Source organism: Grampus griseus (assembly GCF_964374135.1).
Source record: "Grampus griseus genome assembly, chromosome: 7".
NCBI classification, from domain to species: Eukaryota; Metazoa; Chordata; class Mammalia; order Artiodactyla; family Delphinidae; genus Grampus; species Grampus griseus.
In genome coordinates this window covers 4844164-4864154 of record NC_139001.1, presented here as the reverse complement: position 1 = coordinate 4864154, position 19991 = coordinate 4844164, and the positions used below count along the sequence as shown (strand labels likewise).

Genomic DNA, 19991 nt, shown 5'->3' with positions numbered 1-19991 from the left:
ATCATGATTTTAAGTTAATTTACTTTTGGTTTGGGGATTTCAGTTCACCTATAAGACACACGTTTTGCGGCTGTTGGAATCTGATCTTAGGTTTTAGTTTTGAGTTCACATAATGATTTTTAAAATATTCTAATGTGCGTCTTCAAAGACCCCAGATCGATACGCCAATGGTTTTGAAATGACAGAGTGTTGCCATATTCCTCTGTAATTTAAACGTGATTAGCTGATGAGGGTTATGATCAATACACTACGGGAGGATAAATTAATTGATATCGTCCTTTCAGGATGATAAGAGGCCTATCGGAGGTGGGATGTAACTAATGAAGCTGCTTCTTCATCTCTGTGAGCCATTTTTTATATATTGTATTTTCACTTAATCATATTTATACTATCATTCATTTACATGAAAGCCATAAGCTGTGGACAGACCAGTTCCTTCTTAAAATTATGTTCATTTGGAGAAGAAATCATCTGCGGACAGTGTGTGTGCTCCTTCTGTAACATAAGCTATTGCTGGGGACAGTGGTGTGTTTTCCTTTGCGTGGGTATTTTTTAAATCAGCAACCCTCTCTGGACAAAGATAAGGATTGAATATCATTGAACTTAATTACAGCTATTCCCCAAAGACACACATCTATTCACATAAAAGCTGTAGTTATTCTCCTGTAGTGACACCTGTTGGTGTAGGAAGAGTTTTCTAATCGTTGGCTTCCTTTCCAGTTAAATCCAATGTGCTGTATCAGCCAGCCTATTTGCCAGTGGTTGAATTTAGATTTGTATTGATTAAGATAAACTCCCAATGTGTAGAGCCGTATATTTAAATAAAAAAAGTCTTTGACATAATTACATGTCCTTGAATATAATTCTATGCAGTAGCCTGTAGAGTTAAGAGTAATTCTTCAGGCTATGCAAAAAAAATAGATTTTTGATTTTCCAAAGGGTTTGGTATAAATTACCCTGTCTTATTTAGGATTATTTTTGCTGCAAGTAACTGGGGGGAAAGTCCTATTATTAGAATAATTTGAACAAGATAGGTGTGTGTTTTTGTGTTTTACATATAAAGCGTCTGAGGTTTGCGCGAGGCTGCCGAGCCAGAGGCCAAGCCCCTGGAAGGGGCTTGTGTCCCACCAAGTGTGGCTTCCTTCTGCAAGATCGCTTCCAGAGCTACAGCCAACATATGTGCTTTTTACATAGCAAGAAGGAAAGAGACATAAGGAAGAAATGGGCCGGGGGCAGCTCTCTCAAGGATGTTTCCTGGGTACTGCCATGTGACCCTCCTGCTGCCATCCCATTGGCCAGAGCTTGCTTGCATGGCCACATTTAGCTGGGGTGCAAGGGGATGGACTGGAGGAAGCTCCAGGAAATGTCATATCTATTCTGGTAGTCCTGTGCCCAACTAAAAATCAGGAATTCTGTTACCACGGATGAAAGGAATAGTGGACAACAGAGACAGCCCTCGGCCTCTGCCACATTCCCTCTGTTTGGAAACCAGCCTTACGTAGACTTCTTCTGTCTTCCTGTCCACTAGTTGCCCAGAAGATTGTTGCCACGAGGAAGAAGCAACAGCTGTCCATCGGACCCTGCAAGTCCCTACCCAACTCTCCGAGCCACTCATCTGTCTGTTCCGCACAGGTGTCTGCCGTGCACATCAGCCAGGTATGTTGGTCCCTTGAGAGGTTGGACTGAAAAGCAGGTCAGAACCCAGGAGGACACACCTGCCAAATAGTGTTCTCAGCCAGCTCCAAGGTGATTTTTTTTTTCTTTTCAACTTTATAAATAACAGCATGTCGGTAATTGACGTAACATCTCCTTCAGAAACTGCTGTGGCCAAGTGGTTTTGATGGGAATCATTCTTTAATATTCCCTGTCTTCACGCTGCCTGTGTTATGAGGCATGCTGGCTGGAGTGGAGGTGCAGGGTGTGCACTGCCGTCTCTGCTGTTGATTTTTTTTTTTTTTTTTTTTTGCGGTACGCGGGCCTCTCACTGCTGTGGCCTCTCCCGTTGCGGAGCACAGGCTCCGGATGCGCAGGCTCAGCGGGCATGGCTCACGGGCCCAGCCGCTCCGCGGCATGGGGGATCTTCCCGGACCGGGGCACAAACCCGTGTCCCCTGCATCGGCAGGCGGACTCTCAACCACTGCACCACCAGGGAAGCCCTCTGCTGTTGATTTAAATGACCCCACGTTGGTCCTCATTCTCGTCTGCTTGTAGGTTGGGCAGTTGTGGGTGAATCTCAGTGGCTAATCCTACAATATGCTTCAGTATGTTAGCAGCCCTCAGTTATAATTCCCGTCTCCCGTAGGCCCTATGGAAACTAGTATCTTTCCATTGCAACATTTTGCTGTTTACTTGGGAACAAACAATATAATTGTCACTTTGAAGAACCTAGCCAAAAACCCACTAAGGAACTGTTGGCTTATTTTTGCCTGCCCGCGTGTCTTCGGTTAACATTTCTTAGGCAGGTGTTATATTCTTTAAAGAGATGTAGCGAGAAGGTTTGGTATCGTGCTTTTGGTAGCTTGAAGAGTCAGGAAGTGCGTTTACAGCGGGGTCCTGTGAAGGCACGCTCAAGGATGTTAAATCCCACTCTAGGCATCTGTAATTCTCTCTGAATCTTGAAGAATCTTCCAGAAGCTTTCACATTTCCAAGAGGTCATTTTCTTCTTTTTTTTTTTAAATGAATTTTTATTGGAGTCTAGTTGATTTACAATGTTGTGTTAGTTTCAGGTGTACAGCAAAGTGAATCAGTTACACGTATACATATATCCACTCTTTTTTAGATTCTTTTCCCATATAGGTCATTACAGAGTACTGAGAAGAGTTCCCTGTGCTATACAGTAGGTTCATATTAGTTATCTATTTTTATATATAGTAGTGTGTATATGTCAGTCCCAATCTCCCAATGTATCCCTTCAAGAGGTCATTTTCAAAATGTGAGTTTTGGTTCTACTGGGCAAAATTGCACTCTTTCTCCTTCTAATCTGGAGCAGTGAAGGGACTGTAGAAACCACTTAGTTCAACCAACCCCTTCCCTTTTCAGAGGAAATAGAAAATAATGACATTTTAACTCTCAGATTTTTTAACATCTTTACTGGAGTATAATTGCTTTACAATGGTGTGTTAGTTTCTGCTGTATAACAAAGTGAATCAGCTATACATATACATATATCCCCATATCCCCTCCCTCTTGCGTCTCCCTCCCACCCTCCCTATCCCACCCCTCTAGGTGGTCACAAAGCACCGAGCTGATCTCCCTGTGCTATGCGGCTGCTTCCCCCTAGCATCTGTTTTACACTTGGTCGTGTATAAGATCAAACGAAAGAGACTTCTCTGTCTTAAGTCACTTTTCTTGGACAAAACGCTGCCGAGCTGATGGGTCTGTTCTAGGATGAAACGGTGCCTGCTTGATGCTGATGCCACCGGCCGGGCCGCGCCTCCATGCACCTTGCTGGCTTGTGGGTTATGACCCCACGCACGTGGCGGGTTGGGCTCCTGGAGCGTGTCCTAACAAAACCTGGGCTTTCGATCATTACAGACAAGTAACGGAGGCGGGAGTCTGAGCGACTATTCCTCCTCTGTCCCGTCCACGCCCAGCACCAGCCAAAAGGAGCTGCGTATCGACGTACCGCCCGCGGCCAACACGCCCACGCCCGTCCGCAAGCAGTCCAAGCGCCGGTCCAACCTCTTCACCGTGAGTGTACCCCCGGGGGGCGGGATGGGGGGGGAAGCGGAGCGTGGTTCCTGCTCACCTAGCGGTCCTCTGGCCGCCAGGTGGCTCAACGACAGGTGTAGCATCCAAACCAAGTTAATGAGGAGAGTGCTGAGTTCTGTGGAAGTCTGAGAAAATGATAGGATGCCACGACGCAGGTGTAGAGCCAGGTGGGCCTTCCTCGGTTGCAGGGAGTCCTGACGTGTCAGAAATGAAGAGCAAGGGGTTTGTATAAAGGTCTCTGTTATCCTGTGACTTTCCTGGTCTCTAGCTAAAGACTTGTCGCATTAGATACATGGAGGGGACAGACTCCGCCAGAATTCCCCAGACGTGTGCCTCAGGCCTTTCAGATGGGGAGTATAAAGCCGCGTCAATGCACAGACCCCTTCTCCTCGGGCCGGAGCACTGAGGACTTAGCTCAGGGTCTTCAGCAGCTCACAGACAGAAGCCAGTCTGCTTGGACTTTTCTTCAGAACCATCTGCGGAGCCTTTTAAAACTCTGCATCAGCTCTCAGGGCTCAGGTTTACGAACTCAGGATCTGTGCGTGGGGCCCAGGCGCGTGTAGTTTTTAAAAGTTCCCTGGGCAGTTGGGACGCAGAGAACCCCTGAACTACAGAGGACACACAGCAGACATTACCAATCAATCCTGGAAGGCTTTGCAGTGGAGCCCAGAACTCGGGGCCACAGAACTCCAGGCAGAGCTGCTACTGCCGTGTGACTAGAGTCATTTGATTTGAGAAGAACACTTTCCCTCCCGGGACTAGGTCTGTGCATTACAAGTGTATGCTTTCAAAGCAGGGGTTCTCAACCAGGCAGATCTGCACTCCCAGAAATTCGGCCATTTCTGGAGAAAGTGTGAGTTGTCTCAGCTCGGGGGTGGGAGTGGGTGTGGTCCTGCAGGCGTCTAGTCTGCGTAGCAACCATGGAGCCGCTAAACATCCTGCGATGCGCGGGCCAGCCCCACAACAAAGAGGTCTCCAGCCGCCAGTGTCAGGGTGCCCTGTTGTAAACCACTTGACTTCTCCTCTTGGTTGAGTATCGCTGACTTAGATGCAAAGAAGTTCAGTATTTCCTGGCTTAAACTGAAGGAAGATTCTGCAGGGGTGGCCGCAAGTCTCTTATCTGACCCACTGCCCTTACTTGGAGATGGCGTTCTTTCTTCCTTTTTTTTTTTTTTTTTTTTCCTTTGGCGACACTGCGAGGCTTGTGGGATCTTAGTTCTCCCACCAGGGATTGAACCCGGGCACTTGGCAGTGAAAGCGTGGAGTCCTAACCACTGGACCGCCAGGGAATTCCCTGAAGATGGCGTTCTTGATGGTGAACGAGGCTACCAAGTACGATAGATGCCCCATCCCTTTCCCACCACGTTCATAACAGGTTTCCCATCAGATAAGTCTTTAGTGCCAAGGTCTACTGCCAACAGCGAACACCCCCTCCTCACAACTCTCCCCTTCCCTTTGCTCTCTGCCCTGTGCCATGTGAGGTCTGCCAGATGCTGCTGCTGGAGGGCCAGAGTGAGGATCAGATGGGCTCAGACCCTGTCCTGCACTGCCAGCAGCTGCTTGACCTTGAGCAACTTACTTAACCTCTCTGAGCTGGAAACAACGGTCGTTGTGGTGAGGCTGCTGAGAAGATTCCCTGTAGGGGCGAAGAGTCTTTGTGGCCTTGCTTTCATTTTTATCTCACCACCACTAATGTTATGGAACGATTTCTCTTAATGCATAAGCAAAAGTAGTTGTAGAGGGCTTCCCTGGTGGCGCAGTGGTTAAGAACCCGCCTGCCAGTGCCGGGAACACGGGTTCGAGCCCTGGTCCGGGAAGATCCCACATGCTGTGGAGCAGCTAAGCCCGTGCACCACAGCTGCTGAGCCTGTGCTCTAGAGCCTGTGAGCCACAACTGCTGAAGACTGCGCACCAAGAGCCCGTGCTCCGCAACAAGAGAAGCCACCGCAGTGAGAAGCTCGCGCACCGCAACAAAGAGTAGCCCCCGCTCGCCGCAACTAGAGAAAGCCCGCGCTTGGCAACGAAGACCCAACGCAGCCAAAAATAAATTAATTTTTTTTAAAAAAAGAAAGAAAGTAGTTGTAGGGCTGTGTAATAGATTGGGAGGGAGGTAATTAGGTGTCTGCAAAATACAGGTGAATATCTGATACGCGTAAATCTGTACGTGAATAAGATGTTTACTGTGGAATTTCTTCAGACATACCGAGAATAACAGCAGTCGCCTAAGCAGCACGTCTGGCTTATCCAACACCTGTAACACTTCTGTCTGCCCAGGTGGGGTCTTCCAGGTGACAAGGTGTCACCTCGCAGAACAGGCTGTGCACTGACTCATGGCTCAGTGGACCTGAGAAACCCATTGCCGAAGATGCAGAGAGACTGGGCCCTGAGCAGGGCACCAGCGTAGCGGGGAGGGGCCTTCTAGGGTGTGGCGGGAAGAGGGAACACCCAGGCTCACGACACCTTCTAAGGGTCACCTTTCCTGGTCCCTGGCTTTGGTTTCTGTTCAAGGTGAGAGGTGAGAACCAGGAAGTCTCTTTAAAATGGGGCTGCTCTGGGCTTTCCTGGTGGCGCGGTGGTTGAGAGTCCGCCTGCCGATGCAGGGGACGCGGGTTCGTGCCCCGGTCCGGGAAGATCCCACATGCCGCGGAGCGGCTGGGCCCGTGAGCCATGGCCGCTGAGCCTGCGCGTCCGGAGCCTGTGCTCCGCAACAGGAGAGGCCACAACAGTGAGAGGCCCGCGTACCATTAAAAAAAAAAAAAAAAAAAAAAAATTGGGGCTGCTCTGACACGTGCCACCCCCACCCTTTATAAGGGCAGCCCTGGAGTTGGGATGTGCCGGAAAATAGTGTCCCAGACCCCGCCCACTGGGTAACTGACAAAGGAGACAAATTTAAGGCAGGAAGAAGCAAAGGAACGGTAACTCGGGTAATAAACGTTCCCTTCCCCTCTGCTGTCTGCGCAGCTGGGTTCTGTTTTCTATCAGGGATAGTGTTATGGGAGCTAACCCACGTTCAAGAGGAAGCGGATTCGAGACCGGGGGGCTCTGCCTGGCAGGAGGAGAGCGGAGACTGGAGCGAGGGGGCACTCTCCCCGCTACTGGAGCGGCACACACGTATGCACCGCCGCAGCTGTCCAGGCCGGGTGGGGCAGTGCCGGAGCCAATGAGAACTTGCCCTCATTTATTGTGTCATAATTAATGTAGCTAGTGATGCGGGGGCCTGCCTGTGACCCTGTGCGGGATCAGTGCTTGATCTCTTTAAGTGCTAGAAAATGGTCTGAGAGTAGATACACCCTTTTAGAAATCGAATCCGGCTGCTCGGCCGTCATTAGCGGGAACAGGAATCAGGTCATGGAAGAAGCTAACCTCACGGCGGGTTTGCATCACGGTGTTCAAGGAAAAGACGGCTGAGATCCTGTGTCTTCGTCATTACTGGATTTGACATTGAACAAGACGATGATGGTGATGGTGGTGGTGCCGGGTGGGTGTTGTAGGTTGAAGATCTTCGAAGTGTCAACTCCACTAGATGTCAGTGTCATCCAAGGAATGACAAGAAGCAAATTAATTTTGAAATTGTAGCCACTTAGGAAACTAAATTCTCCTTGTTACCGGTTTGCATCTATTCTTAAATATGTAAAATTTCGTAGACTCTTCATCCCTGGCGATTATTGGTAGTTACTGGCTTAAATTGGCAAAAGTGTATTTATTGAAAAGCGTGTATTAGGAGGACAGAAGTACCATATGCCGAACCATCCTACTGAATAAAAGTCCACGCAGGCTGGGACAGTAATGCCCAGATGAGGGAGCATTGTCCTCGTTGATTAGACCCTCATAAAGAGGCCAGAGGTAATTAAGTAGTACACACACCATTTTTCAAATAACGTGCTTATGAATTGTGTAAATTTCGGATCTGATGACCTGTAAATGTACCACTCTGGGCTAACATTCTTCAGTCCCAGATGTTTCTTTTGGCATATACACATGTGCAGAAATAAGCAAAAATCTTAAGCAAAAATAAATCACACGCACCTTTTACAAAATAGTACAAACTTTAAAAAGTCTCTCCTGTAGTAGCAAATTATGTGTTATATTGGCGGTAAGAACGGTACTTCACTGATAAAAAAGCTAAATTATATCCTATCTTGCTTATTTCTTTGAGAAAAAATCATTGTTTTGAGAAAAGAAATATTCAAAGGCTATCTCCATTCACTTCCTGGTTTCTAATATTGGCACTTAGGATGATTAGTTTAGTAGCCCTATTTACATGTGGTTCAGATGTTTTATTAGGAAATATTTTCAAACATGTAGGAATTTAAAAAAACACATGCATGTACTCACCGTGCAACTCAGCAAATACAAGCATTTTTCTGCCACTGCAGCGGTTACTTCTGCTAGAAATAACCCAGTCACAGATAAACCGTGCCCCTCCAGAATGTGTCCCCCGACCCCTGGTCCAGGGATCGGCATTCCTTGGATTTGGTGTCTGTTATCTGTATCCATGTCTTAAACTCATTCTAGTACGTGTCCACAATTGTACGTTGCTTTGCCTGTTTTCAAGCCTTATAATCGTGGTGTCACTTACATGGTATTTTTTAAAGCTTACCATATAATGCCGACACCCCGAAACAGAGTCAAGCATACCCAGTAACGTAAGATTGTGAAAAAGGCATAGCCCAGCTCATAGAGACGCTCTGTAAAAATAAGGCAGCAAAATTGATAGTCTAAATAGACCTGTTTGAATGGTATTTTGTCTTCTGTAGAGAAGGGGAGCGTGGATCCTATTATATGTGTTCCAGCAGCCTTCGACTTACTCATCAGTTAGAAAGGGGAAAGCAGGTTTCTGTTTAATAGTGAGGGCTCCTGTCGGCGATGCTGCCTGTCCTTGGAAGCAGGCAGCTGATGGGGTGCCCCTTCACGGCTTCTTTTATCGCCTGGGGGAAAGTTAAACATTCCTCTCTAAAGAAGGAGATGGTAATGAGAGTTATCCTAGCCTTTCTTTCCTCTGTGTTCGCTGTTTGCAGAGGCTACACGGTCCCACTTCCGGCTCCCCCCGACCTTCTGTGATGGGTGTGATAAACTCCCGTTAGGTTTCTGGTTGTGTGTCAGGCTGGATGCCTTGCACACTCACTCCTGACCCAGGCAGCGGTACCCAGAGAGACTTCGGATCTGATGATTTCACGGAGCCATTTCAGCTGGAACGTAAGGACGTGGCTGATGTAGTCTCAGAGTTGGCAGAAACATCAGGAACCTTACTGGGAATTTGTACGTGCTGCGCTGTCTTATGTCCAATGGGTTTGTTTTAGTTTCGTTGGTGGATTTCAGTTTTATGATGTATATCACAGCCCGTTGTACCAAAAGTCACTGTAAGACAGCGATACGGCAAACCCTTTTGCCTAACAAATAACCACTGGTCTGTCTTGAAATTTTAGTTTTATGACTCTCTCCACCAACGTGTTGGAGCCGTAGGGAATTTCTGTTGCATTTTGTCAGTGAAGTCTTACATCAGTTTCGACCTCCTTCATCTCAGGGAGTGTGATCAAACATGGAGCTTAGTTCATAATCCTGCTTCGTGTGGAATCTGGAAATTCTGCTCTGACGACAGAGTGGCTGTGAGGACAGATGTGCTGCCTTGAGGAAGACGTTGATTTTTTTTAATGTTTGTTTTGCTAATTATTCTGGTTAATAGAGAATAATGAAGATAGATTTCCAGATTTAGAAATTTAGAATTCATAGAATTCTGAAAGTACCATTAATGGTCTCTGTTGATTTAAAACAATTTTAAAAGTCATCGCCGTGAGCTTTGAATCTCACTTTACAAATAGTAACCTGAAATTCCAGCTTTCTTATGAACTGAGATGTAGGGAAAAGAGAATTTAAGGCTGTCACGTAGCTCTTACCACAGATTATTAATTAAAGAGTTAATTAAAGAGAAAAGTGAGCCTGCAACTCTTAACTAAAATTCACAAGGAATTGATAAATCTCTATTTCTTTCCTAGCCCAAAGGTTAAACGTCATGTTTTATGTTCTTCTGAAACTTCCTATTGGTCGCTTGTTTCGTTTCCTGGTACTTCATTCCAGGCTTCTAGCATCCTAAAGAAAAAAGCACACGGGGCCTGGCACTTAGCAGGTGTTCAATAAATAAACGTTGGCTTCTTAGCATCATCCAAGAAGCCTGTCTTCTGAGGAGTCCTTGTGCCCCTTGCAGTCCCAGATCCGGGTTTACATCATGGGGACTTTTCTCCCTTATGCCCTACGACATCGCCCCCTTTAATATTTAAAAAAAAAAAAAAAGCGGCCCCATCTCACGCCCTTTAAAACTGGATTTCATTAGCTTCTCACTGCTGCCCTGGACACCACAAAGTCTGTTCATTTCATATATCATCCCAGATTTGAAAAGCACATGAAAATGTTTCTCCATTTTCAATATTGCGTGAGTAATGTTCCCATTGAAAAGTAATGGAGTGGAGTTGTCACTTGTCAGCACAGTTATTAAGGAGGACGAACCTCAGATCTTTCTCTCATAATAAAATAAATCTGTCAGAAAATCATTGTGCTCACACTTTCTCATGCCACCAAGAGAGGGAGACTTAGCTGTGGTGCTCCTTCAGTGTCCCCAAGTCACCGTGTGCTGGAGTTGTGGCTTCCAAACTGGGGCGACCACTGCCGCCCTCCCCGCCGACTGCCCGCTCCTGGGCAGCGCACGTACATCGGCAGTACGGCCAGGGAAACTGTTCAGGAACTTGGCAAACAAAGCCACTCATTTTTCCCCAGAGTACTGTTTTGCCCCAAAAGGTATTTTCAACCTTTTTCCCTTTGTTATTTTTTGTGGTATCTTAAACTAGTTTTAACTTTGAATTTGCTCTTTTCTAGCTATCCAGAAGCAATCAAAAGGAACATTAATGGCACCTTGATACAAATTAAGGGTGTCCCTTTGAATTGCACAGCCGAAACGTTAATAGAAGTTTTTAAATCCTTCAGATGTTAATTAAATATATACGTTTATGTCATAGGTTTCCCAAACAAGCAGCGAGGAATCCTCTCCTCCTCGGCTGGATTAACTGCAGCTTTAGAGTGTGTTTTCCCGTTGGGCGTTACTTTCCTGTATGGTCCACTGGTTTCTAGTAATTGAATTTTGAACTCTTTACAAAAGAATTAAAAGATAATTTTGCAGTGGAAAAGTAGGAAGAAAAGTTTAGAAAACTCCCTGTAACGTCGCGGCTCGGTGGCGATGGACACCCCAGCAGTCTGCTCTTGGGTTGTGTGTGCGCACGTGGGTACACGCATAGCTCATCCAGGGCTTCTGGGCGTGTGTTCTGCAGCAACCATGCAGATGGGGGCTCACCTCCACGATCTGTGAACCGCAGCCCTTCCCCAAATGCTAACTTTATTTTTACTTTGCAGTCTCGGAAAGGGAGTGACCCAGACAAAGAGAAAAAAGGCCTGGAGAGCCGGGCGGACAGCATCGGGAGCGGTCGAGCCATCCCAATTAAACAGGTATGCTGCTTCCCCCTTCCTGTCCCTGTAGCTGGAGACACACCCCGGCTCTGTGCTCACTGTGATGCCGGCTCGTGCGCCAAGGTTTGTTTGATGTGCTCTGTTGATGAATGTAGAAGTCACTCACTTGACATCGATTAGAAGAGGTTCCTGTGTGTATTAAAATAGGATCATTAGAATAAGAAGAGGGAAATGTGACAACAGATCTAATGAAGTGCAGTCTGCCCGCCTGCATATGGAGTGTGTTTGGAGGCTGCACTGGCTTCAAAGGCTGCCTTTGTAGCTCGGCTTTGATTGGGCCGCTGGCCGCCAGTCGACAGGGGTAAATCAGATCGCCATACAAGAGCCCCTTGTGATCACAGGAGTAGCCCGACGTGGCCCTAATTTGCTCGCGCAGACGGACATCTGAACACTGTTTCAGGCTGGTTTGTAACAACGAGGCAATTAGTTGTGATAATCATAGCCGGTGTGTCAGCTGTGCGCTCTTGTTTGTAATTTGCTAATGAAGGAATTGTAACTTTGATTAGGTTCAGTTTCATTTAGACCTTATTATATAAGGGAACATTTACAGCTGTAATGCGGGGCCTTAATTAAACTTCCTCATTACACAACAGGACTCGAATGCAGGCATTTGTTTTGGCCTATGTTGCTAGCCTGGAATCGTTTTTCATTAGCCCAGAAGCCGGGTACCAAATTACTTTATGTCTCAAGTAAAACGGGAATTCATCGGACCTATTTGGCTGCGGTAGTTCCCAGGAAAATAAAAATAAGTGTTCAGCCCGGCACCATGGCTTCTGGAAATGCCACCTTTTAGTTTGTTGAAGAAAGCCAGTTGATTTAGAGTGCATTCTGCTTCAGAGGAAGGGAATCTGTGGGCAGGATAACAGCTTTGCCTCTTCTCCGGGTACTTAGACAGTTTCACCAATCCTGTAGGAACTTGTGTTGGCACTGACCACCCTTGAAAAGGGCTGGAGTCTTTCCACAGTTTAGTGTAATCCGTTTGAAACAGTAGGAATACAGCTTTAGCTGGGGGCCGGGCAATTTCTGCACAGAGGTGTGGGGAGGGACAGGATAGATCGGGCCCCAGCGTCACAGGTGAGACCAGAGCAGGAAGTCCACGAGGTTTTCGTAAGATGTGTTCAGACGCTGAGCGGCCAGTGTGTGGGCTGGCGTGGAGAACCACTGAGGAAAGTCCTCTCTCCTCCTCTTTGCTGTTCTCCCCCTTTTTTTTTTTTTGACTTTTGCATTTTTTTTTTTTAGATGTTGGGGGTAGGAGTTTATTAATTTACTTATTTATCTTTGCTGTGTTGGGTCTTCGTTTCTGTGCGAGGGCTTTCTCTAGTTGTGGCAAGTGGGGGCCACTCTTCACCGTGGTGCGTGGGCCTCTCGCTCTCGCGGCCTCTCTTGTTGTGGAGCACAGGCTCCAGACGCGCAGGCTCAGTAGTTGTGGCTCACGGGCCTAGTTGCTCCGCGGCATGTGGGATCCTCCCAGACCAGGGCTCGAACCCGTGTCCCCTGCATTAGCAGGCAGGTTCTCAACCACTGCGCCACCAGGGAAGCCCTGACTTTTGCATTTTTTAAAAAAAATTTTATTGAAGTATAGTTGACTTACAATGCTGTGTTTAATTTCTGCTGTACAGCAAAGTGATTCAGTTATACATATATATATATATATATGCTCTTTCATATTCTTTTCCATTATGGTTTATCACAGGATTTTGAATATTGTTCCCTGTGCTATACAGTAGGACCTGTTGTTGTTGTTTATCCATCCTACATATAATAGTTTGCATCTGCTAATCCCAAACTCCCAATCCATCCCTGCCCCATCCCCGCCCCCCTTGGCAACCACAAGTCTGTTCTCTGCGTCTGTGAGTGTGTTTTTGAAGGCTCTTAAACAACTTCTTTGCTGTAGAGATGCAAGCACACAGTGGTTTATTCTTTGTGCATTTATTTGTAAACCTAACTCTCCACATAAGGTAATTTTAATGTGTAATTTTCATTCTGTTGATGCTGTTTCAACTAGAATTAGAAAAAGCATTCAACTCTTTTCCTCTCACTTAAAATATTGGTCCTGGGACATTTCCTTTTGGGAATATTAGAACTCAATACTAGACTGTTGCCTTAAGTCACGTGTCCTGTGGGTTCGGGTGGGAGCGTTGGCCTCCACACCAGCCAGGCAGACCCCCAGCCTCCTCTGTGGAGGCGCTCGCCTTACAGGCCAGGCTTTCAGTATGGGTGCCGATGGGGCTTGACCGTGCGGTGTGAAGTTTGTATTATCCACTCCTTGGAAGCTTTCAGTCGTGTATGTTCCAGATAATCCAGTCGAACTCTAAATCACGGTCTGGTTTTCTGGAGAATCGTGACACAGGCAGTGCACGTAGCTCGTGTCCCTCATAGCTGCCCCCCGCGTGTGGCCACGGACCAGACGCCTCCCAGAGACCTCACCTGGCCCGTCCGAGTCCCGTGGACTCTGTGCCCGGCCTCAGAATCCTCATCTGTGAAATGGGCTCCGGACGATAGCGACTCGCTTGGGACACTGGATGTGGAGATGCCAGCGAGAACTTTTAGATTCCAGCAAAACCGGACTTTCAGATCGGTCTTGCTCAGGACACTGTCGTCGGAGCCTTGCTGCGGGTCACAGGGACTGACGTGGGTTTGCACGCTGCCATACAGATTTATCTGTATTTTTATAAAGGAACCGAGACCATTAGAGGTAGTCTAAATTCCTAACCCTCCCGGTGATGACTTCAACCGGTAGAATTGAAGCAAGAGGATTACAGAGGACGGAGCCCAGTGGGGCAGTACCTGCCGGAATGTTGTAGACACTACAGACCTGGGACAACTAAGTGACGGCTTCGTATTTGTCACGCTGTGTTCATCTAGCGTGTCACCGAACCCTCAACATTGCGCGGTTCGGGTAGCCGTGTTATCCTTAGTTTTAAATTAAACCCGCGTAGGGCAAGCTTTCCAGACCAGGCATCTTCAGAAGCTGAGGGGCCAGGATTCGGACCCCGGCCCCCATATCCCCACGGCCGTGTGCTGTACACTGCCTGTTGGCAAAAAGCCTTCAGAAAGCTTAAGAAGCAAAGTTACGTGTTTTAAATTAAACACGTGACCCCTGACCTCAGACAGAAATACCTCCTGCTTGTGGAGAGGAACCTTCTGAGATGGGCCTGCGGCAACGCGCTTCTCCAGGGACATGGGTCCTCGCGCATTTGTCCGGGGCTGCACGGGGTCCCTTCATCCTGTCCCGATAGCCTGCCCTTCCCACCAGCATCCGAGCACTTGTCTCCATACTCAGCCTGCATTCAGGGCTTGGTCTGTATGTTGGGTCCCTGAACCCCAGCTCATGGGCCCTTTGCCTGACAACAGAGAAGTTGTCCTGAACCTCAGGGACCTCCCGGTGGGGTGGGGCTGGGCTGGGGGTGGCTTTGGGACGGGCCAGGATTTGTGATCATCATGGGGTCTGTCTTCCCCTCCGCGCAGGCGTCTTGTCCAGGGCGGTTTAGGGCACGGGTGAGGCCACTTGCAACACGCTCTGCAGCCTGACTCGTGTTTTTACAGATCAAACATGTTCCGGTCGGTTATTTTAACCTTGTTTGGCTCACGCTTTACAGCTTGTCCGTTCGTTGTGAGACAGAGGCTTCTTCCCCCAGCGTGGGAGCTGCCCGTGCACGGCAGGCAGTGGTCCTCTCTTCCCTCCTTCCCCAGTGAAAGCTTTCTCGTCAAGGATATGACTTATTTTCTGCAAAGTAACTTCATTTCCTGAGGTGGACCTGGGCCCACCTTGCCTTTTCGTCCTTTCTGAGGTCTTAGTGGAGGTTTGGTTCAAAGAGTTCTGCTTCTGCCGCTGCTTCTCCGTCTCCTTCCTTCTCCTCCTCAAAAAGGTCTATTCGAACAAAAATTAAAAAGCAAAGCAAGAAAAAGAAAAGGCCAGAGGCCCGGCCCGGCAGCGCGTGGGCTCGTCACGTATTAATTTTTCACTGCTGTGGAGAGTTGCACATGCATAATCGCTTGATGGCGGTGGGAGTTGGGGAGCTCCTATGGTGTCATTTGCATAAATCTTGTTAAGTCACTGGCAGTAAATGAAGTACAAATGAGCCCGGAGAAGGTGACATGCAAATCGTGGGTGGCAGATGGGAGGTCTGTTTGGGGGACGGCAGCTGTGTGCTCTTTCTTCTTTCTTTCCCTTCCGCATGTTTTCGTCTCTATATTATGGTCCAGATACTCAGCCTCAGCGTGGCCTCTCCCTTCCCGGGGCTCGTCCTGCCCCCCGGTGTTCACGCGGGGAAAACAGACCTCAGGGCCTCGTCGCCTCACACCTAGTAACTGACGCTAGAGTGTGAACGTTGGAATTTTTAAAATCTTGGTCAGTTTATCTTGTCTCGCTTACACAATTGAAAATACCTGTATGTGTGTTTTATTTGTGAGGACAAACAAGAAACAAGCGCACGCCTCCCTAAATGTTGTCTCCTGGGATTTCCAAGGATGAAAAAGAGTGGAAACTACTGTCTGCTTTATTATGCTTCTGTCTGGGGGTCTTCCCCCCTTCAGACAGACTGATGGTGTTTATCCAGCTGTTGACACCCGTCCCACGTTCACGGCTGGGCCCTAAGGGGTGGGCATTCCCGGTGAGGCAGCAGGGGAGATTGCAGAAGAGCACGGGGCCTGCCTGTAAATCCGGCCGCAACGAAGACCCCTCGCTGTCCCCGTGGACCCCCCCCGGCAGGGCCCGCACGGGCCTGTGAGGCCCGGCTGGGGTGCCGCTTGCCTGGTGGCTTGTTTCTTAAAGATGTAAGTGCCGGCGGGACTCACAGCTTTTAGAGATTCGTGGGCGAAGCACTGCGCCTGCTTGCTTCCTGAGCTCAGAAGTTTTCTCTGTATTTCGTCCACTGGTTGCTATTTTGAGAGAAACAAGTCTCCGTTGACCTTGAAGAAGCGCAGGCAGAGAGGTGTGTGCGGGGACCCGAGCTGTGACAGGCACTCAGGGGCCACCTGTTCCGCTTGGCTCTTCCTCTGCCTGGTCCAACCCAGGCACCTTCTCGGAACTTGGGCCTGAGGTGCTGCTGGAGACCCGGCTCAGCTGTTGAATCTTGGGATGCTCCAGGGAGACACCAAACACAAAGTGTCTTCGTGTGACTTTTTGATTTTTTCCCCTGAGTGGTTGGAAGCATTTTATTTATTTTATTTTTAAAATTTTATTGGAGTATAGCTGATCTGCAGTGTTGTGTTAGTGTCAGGTGTACAGCAAAGTGATTCAGTTATACATATATTCATTCTTTTTTAGATTCTTTTCTCCTGTAGGTCATCACAGAATATTGAGTAGAATTCCCTGTGCTATACAGTAGGGCCTTGTTGGTTTCATGTGACTTTTTTTAAGGTCTTAACTTTGACCTTGAACCCTGATGGACTTTGGCCACCTCTGGGGCAGGCAGACAGCCAGTGACAGCAGGGCCTTTTCTGTAGCCACTGAAGCCACAGGAAAGCCCTTCCCAAGGCATCAGAGGCAGAGCGGCCTGGGTAGCACCGTCCCCGGCGCTCAGCCGTCACCCGTGAGCCATTTTGAAGCCATACATGTGTTTGATTCTCGGTTGAGTAGAAAGCAGCAATTGTCCATTAAGTGAAAGGATCCTCTGGAGTGAACCCCCTCGGCCAGCCCGCTGCAGGCGCTGACCTGCGTGGCCTGGTACCTGGGGTCTACCCGGGCGTGGGGAGGTGGGTGGAGGGTGTGGCATCCGCAGGAAGAAAGCCGCCCGACGCTGCTCACTCGTAGCGTCTCCGGAAGGTTTGACGCCGTTCACAGCCGGGTGGGCGGCCACCCAGCCATCGTCTGCTTTCCTGGAGGAAACAAGATGGGTGACCGGGCCGAAACTGTAGAGAGACTGGCAGGGAGAGAAAGGGGCCGGCTGTGCCCTCGTCCCGAGATGCGGGGAGAGCTCACCCCATGGCGCCATGTCCACAAGGGATCCTGTTTACTCCGTGAGCACCAGCGTCCTGAGAAGACTCTGCTCACCCGTGTGGCAAATCGGCTCTGCGCGGCACCCACGGGGGCCCAGCCAGCTCCCCAGAAGCAGGTAATTTACTCACACAGACCCGGTGCTCTGAAAGCTAATTTACCTCACTTGGGTGCACAGGGCCCTGTGAGGATTGCATCCGACCTGGTTCACGACAGACTCAGCCAATTACGATTATTAATTTAACAGGTCAGGTGGGGGCATACACGCTTTTCATTTGACTCCTCAGATATCATAGTGTCATTGGCACTCTTGGCACACTTTAGAATGTCTGGTTGCCTGCGTTGGAATTTACCGTCATCCGTCTTTGATAAGTAAGGCAGACCCCCTGACACTTTGGCCAATGTAGGTGGGTGGCAGTATGGTGTGTACAAAGTGCTCAAAATGCTGAAATAAATGACATGACTGAAATGCAAAATCCATAATTTAAATATAAATCTGCAGAGCAATTTAACCTAGTCCTCCCCTTGGTCAGGAGCGCTGCAGGCCGGTGATACAGAGGAACACAATGAAGCACTTCATACACTGTAAACTAGCCTGCAAGCATAACGTTATTTCCAAGAGTGGAAGTTCGTGTTACGACTGAGTGTGTCCTCTGTGTACCCATAATCCGGGAGCTGGGGTGATACCTGATACAGTGATTCATTTCACCTAAAGGTTGTTTATTTTCTTTAAAAGTTCAACAGTGGTGATGAAAACCCAATTCCCTGTGGGCTCAGAAAGATGAACCCACACACAAATAGAGGGAAGTTGCTCAAAGCTAAGTTTCTCCAAGCTTGTGGATGAATCAATAAGATACTTGGTTTTGGCATTATTTCTTACCAGACTCAGTTGGCTTGTAACTGTCATACACTCATCCTGTGTGGACACGCCCTGGGGACTCTGTCGGGGGCTTGGAGAGACAGAAGATAGATGCCTGCCACCCAGGCTGGCCTCAGACTTTGAGGGAGGCCCCTACCCCTGCCCTCCAGTACTGGTGGGTGGGCGTTGCAGTGGAGGTGTGTTGAAAGGGCCCTGTACCCCTGGAGGAACGGTGGATTCCACTGGGCTGGGAACGGTGGATTCCACTGGGCTGGGAACGGTGGATTCCACTGGGCTGGTCAGTCCCTCTGGACTTGGAGGTATGAGCAGGCAGTCATCAGAGGCAACGGGGGCAGGATATGAGCAGAGCAGAGAGAAGGAGGGGGTGTGAGGCAGGGAAGCTGGAACGGCCGGGGCGTCCCGTTGCCAAGGGCTCTGACTGCCCCGCGGAGGGGTGTTGGTGTCAGTTTCTCTGCCTCGGCTGTGGGGAGTCATGACTCGTCCCCACTGAGTGGCAGCATGAGGGTGGGAGACTTCTGAGTACGTGGAGCTCAGGGCTCCAGGCTCCCCCGGGGCAGAGCGCCTGCGGGCTGTGTCCCCGAGGGCCGGCCAGAGCAGCCTTTACTTCTCAGACGGCCTGTCGCTGCTGTTCTTCCTGGTCAGAGCGTTTCCTCCCCCTTGCAGCTTTATCCCCGTAGTGTTTATGACACGGGGCGATTATAACCTGTCACAGTCCTAGTGCTGAACGACGTTTACTGGCTGTTTCCTGAGTGCCAGACACTGCTAGAGCTTCAGTGTCATCCCTTTGAACCATGAAGTAGTAAACATGATGGTGCCCATTTCACAGATGAGAAAGGTGGGGCTGAGTAACCTGCCTGGCATCACACTGTGTACGTCTGCTAGGGCTGCCGTCACAAAGTGCCACAGCCTGGGAGGCTTAAACAACAGAAGCTCTGGAGACCAGAAGTCCAAGTTCAAGGTGCCAGCAGGATTGATTTCTGGTGAGGACTCTCCTCCTGGCCTGCTGAGTCTCCCTTATAAGGACACCAGTCGTATTGGATTTGGGGCCCACCTTTATGACCGCAGTTAACCTTAATAACCTCTTTAAAGTCCCTGTCTTTAAATAAGGTCACATTGGGGGTTATAGCTTCACCCTGTGAATTTTGCGGAGACACAGTTCAGCCCGTAGCACACGGTTAGTTGGTGCTGGGACAGGAGCGCCAGGCTGTGTGACCCTAGGAGCCATCTGAAACAATCTCTCCATCGACACGTTCTTCTGCCTTGGGCCTTCCTAGGATTACAAGGTGTGGCCACTTTATTCCTGTCCGTATGTTTGAGAATCGGAAGAACCTTTTTCAGGAGGCTCCACGTACTAGTTATTTGAAATATTCTGATTTAAGCATGTGAACTTAAATTCTCCTCAGCTGCAGTAAACTTATCATTTGAAGTAAGACTGTTGTAGGAGTACTTCCTTCTACGAAGCCTGTGGCTCCCTCTCTAGGCAGTGCATTTCATGACTGTTAAGGCTAGCTTGGATTTTGTTCTTTGTGAACATAAAGTTTGAAACGAGTGAGCACCTCACTTTCTGGCAGGAAGAATCATATGGGCTGTCAAAATGTCATGTTTTGCATCCATCAACTGATGAATGGATAAAGAAGATGTGGTATGTGTATACAATAGAATACTATTCAGCCTTAAAAAAAGAATGAAATAATACCATTTGCAGCAACATGGATGGACCTACAGATTATCATACTAAGCGAAGTCAGTCAGAAAGAGAGAGACAAATATCATGATATCACCTATATGTGGAATCTAAAAAAAATGATACAAATGAACTTACTTACAAAACAGAAATAGACTCACAGACATAGAAAGCAAACTTATGGTTACCAAAGGGGAAAGGGGGGGAAGGGATAAATTAGGAGTTTGGGATTAACATATACACATTACTATATATAAAACAGATA

General features: G+C 48.4%; 1 protein-coding gene across 5 annotated transcripts in view; it reads left to right on the top strand.

Moving 5' to 3' along the window:
* Nucleotides 1-19991, top strand: part of AGAP1 (ArfGAP with GTPase domain, ankyrin repeat and PH domain 1) — a gene marked incomplete at its 5' end in the record, with an annotated part of 560328 nt that overhangs the window by 267439 nt on the left and 272898 nt on the right. For all 5 annotated transcript variants that reach the window (XR_014296980.1, XM_082658104.1, XM_082658106.1 and 2 more), the window contains 3 exons: nucleotides 1529-1656; nucleotides 3536-3691; nucleotides 11111-11203. Coding sequence is in view for 4 of the 5 variants with exons in the window: in XM_082658104.1 (XP_082514230.1) it covers nucleotides 1529-1656; nucleotides 3536-3691; nucleotides 11111-11203 (377 nt within the window). The remainder of the gene's footprint in view (nucleotides 1-1528; nucleotides 1657-3535; nucleotides 3692-11110; nucleotides 11204-19991) is intronic.